This window comes from Alosa alosa, chromosome 17, assembly GCF_017589495.1.
Source record: "Alosa alosa isolate M-15738 ecotype Scorff River chromosome 17, AALO_Geno_1.1, whole genome shotgun sequence".
NCBI lineage: Eukaryota > Metazoa > Chordata > Actinopteri > Clupeiformes > Clupeidae > Alosa > Alosa alosa.
The window spans coordinates 11,513,007-11,517,741 of NC_063205.1; the positions used below are offsets into that span (position 1 = coordinate 11,513,007).

The following is a 4,735-nucleotide window of genomic DNA, read 5'->3' on the forward strand; positions in this document are numbered from 1 at the left end:
ATTCTCCTCGCTCTGTGTGTGTGTGTGTGTGTGTGTGTGTGTCTGTGTGTTCATGCAGTTTGTGCACTTACTGTATTTATCATATTTGTGAATGCTGTTTTCAAGGAGTTGAATGCCTTATATTCATTTGTGAATGCTGTATACCTGGAGCAAGTGTGTGTGTGTGTGTGTGTGTGTGTGTCAAAGTCAAAGTCTGCTTTATTGTCAATTTCTTCACATGCCAAGACATACAAAGAGATCGAAATTACGTTTCTTACTATCCCACGGTGTAGACAAGACATATTCTACCAATTTAAGTCCACAGACAAACATAACATTGAAGTAAACAATAAAAAAGTAAATAAGAAGGCACATACAATGAAGAAATAAGAGCAGCAAAATTGGGTTGAAATTGTGCAATTGTGCATAGACAGTCAATATAATAGTGCAAAGTCAGGCCAATAAATGGCTGAGGTAGTTCTGTTTGACCTAAGTAAGCAAGTGGCATAGTGGTGCAAGTTATGTAAGAGCAGCAGAAGTGTGTTGTGTTTTCAGGACAACAGGACAACAACAACAAGTTGCAAAGTGTGCAAAGTGTACAAGTGGAGTAGTGCAAGTGGAGTAGTGCAAGGCAGCCATTGTGGGTCCAAAGTCCAGGATGTTATGTAGCTGAGGGTGGAGGGGGGAAAGAGTTCAGCATCCTAACAGCCTGGTGTATGAAGCTGTTGGTGAGTCTGGTGGTGCGCAAGGCCGTTTCAAGGAATGTGGGGGCCCCAAGCAAAATGGACATAGAGCATTCTGCTGTTTGAAAATTAAGTTTAGACAGACGCACCTGGTGCTTTAAAGACCTAGAGGTGTCATTGCAAAATGTTTTGCATGTTGAGAGAATGTGCGCTCGTTTTAATACATTGTGCTCTCGTTTTACTTTATTGTGCGCACAATTTACTATACTGTGCACTCGTTTTACTAAATCGTACGCTCGTTTTACTAAATCGTACGCTCGTTTTACTAAATAGTGTGCACAATGTACTATATTGTGCTCTCGTTTTACTATAGTGTGCGCTCATTTTACTAAATTGAGCTCTCATTATAAGCATAGTAAAACGAGGGCACAATTTATTCAAACGAGCGCACAATTTATAAAACGAGGGCGCTATTTACTAAAACGAGCGCAAGATTTACTAAAACGAGGGCACAATTTATTAAAACAAGAGAACAATTTAGTGAACATGGTTATAGAACATTGTGTGCACGATCTACTTAAACGTGGCCACAATTTGTAAAACGTGCACTCAATATTGTCTTGACACATGTAAACATGAGCACGTTATAGTATATTCGAGATCTCGATCTACTAAAACGCACCCACGAATAATTAAAACGTGTGCTCGAATAAATTGTGTGCAGAAAAAGGCTATTAGTCAACAATCCAGGAGATAGTGGAAACTGGTCGAATAGCTTACATTTCCATTTCGTAGCCTTTGAGATGGATCTGGTCAGGATATACCATGGTTTGGGCATGGCGTATAAGGAAATATTGAGAACTCTAGCCACCCAGCATGGGATGGTTATGAGTTTAAGCACATTAAAAAGGATGCTGAGGGCGAACCGTCTCCGCCGTCGTGAGTATGACGATTTAGGTCATATTATAGAGTTCATTTTGAACGAACTCCAAGGCTCTGGGAGGTTACATGGGTACCGCTGGATGTACTGTAAATGTATAGAACATGGTTTGCGCGTGAGAAAAGAAGATGTGCGCATCATTCTCAGCGCAGTTGACCCTGAAAGCACCCAGTGCCGCCGCAGACGACGACTGAGACGCAGGCAATACTTTTCCCGTGGGCCTAATTTCATATGGCACATCGATTCTTATGACAAGCTCAAGCCTTATGGCATATGCATAAATGGTTGCATTGATGGATATAGCAGAAAGATTATTTGGCTCAGGGCCGCCTTCACAAATAGTGATCCAAGGGTGGTTGGGGGCTACTATACAGAGGCGATAGAAAGGGTGGGGGGCTATCCAAGACTTTTGCGCACTGACATGGGAACCGAGAATGTGGTCTTGAGAGACATGCAGGTGTACTTGAGACGGAATGATGAAGACAATAGAGCAGGACAATCAAGTTTTTTAACAGGAGTAAGCACTGCTAACCAAAGAATAGAAAGTTGGTGGGGAGTGATGAGAAGACAAGGAATGGAACACTGGATCCAGATGTTTAGCGAGCTGAAGGATGAAGGTCTTTTCACAGGGGACTATCTGGACAAGGCGTTAATCCAGCTGTGTTTCATGGGACCCATTAAGGTAAGTAGGCTAATGCATGCACAGTAATATATTAGATAACCTCTAATATAAATAAAGAGAGGGAGGGAATAGCCTAGAGATAGAGAGCGTCTTCATTGTTTGTAAAGGAAAGTTTTCACCGTCCGAAGTGTTTTTTTTTTACTGCGCATCTTAAATACAATACATTTCTTTCATCCAAACATTCGGGGTTTTCTTGGGATTCTAAATATCACTGACCTATGTGTATTTCCTTTTTTCAGGACGAGTTAAACAGCATCATGAACATCTGGAACGCACATCGCATCCGCCCCTCTACAAACGCGAGTGTGCCGTCTGGCGTACCTGATCTGATGTATGTGGCATCACATTTGTGGGGAGCTGATGATCTTCTCGTGCCTGTTAATGCGGACGATTTAGCTGTATGTAAGGAACACTGCACATTCTTAAGTTCTGTTCCATGCGATCCTGAAATATTTGATTTTTGCGCGAATGTGATGTCGGAGGGGATTGGAGTTTTCTTCAAACTGTCCACAGGCACAGGAATTGTACATTACTTTGAGGGACTTTGTTCGTCCACTACTAATTGAGTAGGTGTCTGTAGAGAGAGACTAACAAACATCCCCTTCACCTGTGTTTACAGCAAATCTGAAGAAAATTAGCCTAGGATCTGAATCTATTTATTTTGAACACATGATGTATCCCCCAGCTTAAATACAGTAATAAAAAGTACAGTACACATAAGATGACTTCTGCAAAAACACTACATTATTTATTGTTTAAATGGCACTGCTTTTCAGTTGAACAAGTAACAGTTCCTCAGCATAACAAGGAATACAGGGCATACTATATATAAAGAACCCTGTTAAAAATGTTTGCTCTTAATCTAAAAAACATCTGCCCATATGTAAAACATTGCACATGGTTCAGAAAAAAAAAAATATTTTTATGCATAATAAAACAAAATAAGATTTGTTGTTTCTTTGCTACACTAAAACCTGTAAAATGTGTTATTCACAACTGGTTGTTTTAAACACTTGTGCAAGAATTTAAAAAGAAAGTTGACACCTGTTTTATCCAGGAATGTTTACAAAATGTGTCATTCAAAATAATAATAAAATGTTTTGCACATATACACAGTTAACATTATTATTTCACAACTAAATAACCTGAGTTTTTTTGTATCAGAACAGCTTACCAACTTGTCACCTTTTTTGAGGCATGGCAGTTTTTCATAAAGCTAACCAAACTATTGAGAACTGCAAACTGACATTATGTAGCTGATGAGAATCTACACTATATCCATTACCCAGACAGAACTAGTCAGCACACTATTAAAATCATTTCTGAGGTCTGGGTAATTGTAGTAACCAACAGGCAATTTAAGAATGCACCCACATGTGTGAGCCTGAGGCCTGCGCTGAAAATCAGATGTTTCAGTGAACTCAACCTTAATGGAATGCCCAACCAAATTTGAGCCAGTGCAAAACCTCAGGAAGTTTTGTAAAGTTTGATGGTCAGCTTCCACAATGTAACGTTTCAGATGGCGAGCAACTGCATGCTGTATTGCGGTCATCACATCTGGGAACTGGAGAAGCTCCTTCACGGCCTTCGAAGTTGTTTTTTTTTGCTCTAACAGTTGATGCAGCACATCGATCGGGACAGTGTGGGCTAAGGTATCAACTACGGGGCGCCAGCATTCAATGATGTACATTGGTGCTTGGATTATAGACTTATGACCCATTTGTGAGAGTAATGGGACTAGATTATCTTTATTTGGCACCTGGTGACACTCATGGACATCAAGGAGATCAAGCAGAGTCTCCATTTCGACTGAATCAATGTCATCCAAGGCCCTGAGAAGAATCTGTCTCTCCTGATCTGACACATACTGTAGAAATCCATCCTTGCAGCTGCTAACTGCAGACCCATACAGCACCTCCTCCAAGAATGGGGCTGCTAGCTGCACTGGGAAGTACCCAGCACGTTTCCATCCCAAAACAAGCACTCTAGCAACAGCCTTCCATTCTTCAATTTGAAAATCGTGCCTGATAAAAGGCACTTTGGCATCACGGCCCATTGTGTATCTCTCATAGAACTCTGTCCAGAATTCTGTGATGCAATCACGGAACAATCCTATTCCTTCTCCCTCTTCAAGCTGACCATTAGGCAATCGCATCTTAATGTAGATCTCTGACTCTAAAACATGAGGATCTTTAAATGCCTTGATAAGATCAGCGAGACAGTGTCCTCTACGTATGATTAACGTGACACTGGGCGCATGGTCACTGTCTGACTCAGGGAAAGAGTCTGCAACAGGAGGCTGCAACATCCAAGAGTCTTGGGGAGGAGATTCAGTAGTGGTCAGGTCAACAACTGAGGAATACACAGAATTACATGGCAAGGATTCACTGGCTGTTGAAGAGATAGTGTGCTGTAGGCCTATTCCTGCAACTGTGGGTTCCACCCCTGTAA

The 4,735-nt window shown here is 41.2% G+C and overlaps 1 protein-coding gene across 1 annotated transcript; it reads left to right on the forward strand.

Annotated features, from left to right (window-relative positions):
- Window positions 1–1,297: 1,297 nt before the first annotated feature.
- Window positions 1,298–3,956, forward strand: LOC125310724. Its single transcript, XM_048268364.1, has 3 exons — window positions 1,298–2,284; window positions 2,524–2,682; window positions 3,804–3,956. Exons 1-3 carry the CDS (start codon window positions 1,466–1,468, stop codon window positions 3,894–3,896), a joined length of 1,071 nt encoding a protein of 356 aa, XP_048124321.1. The 5' UTR covers window positions 1,298–1,465; the 3' UTR covers window positions 3,897–3,956.
- Window positions 3,957–4,735: the final 779 nt, after the last annotated feature.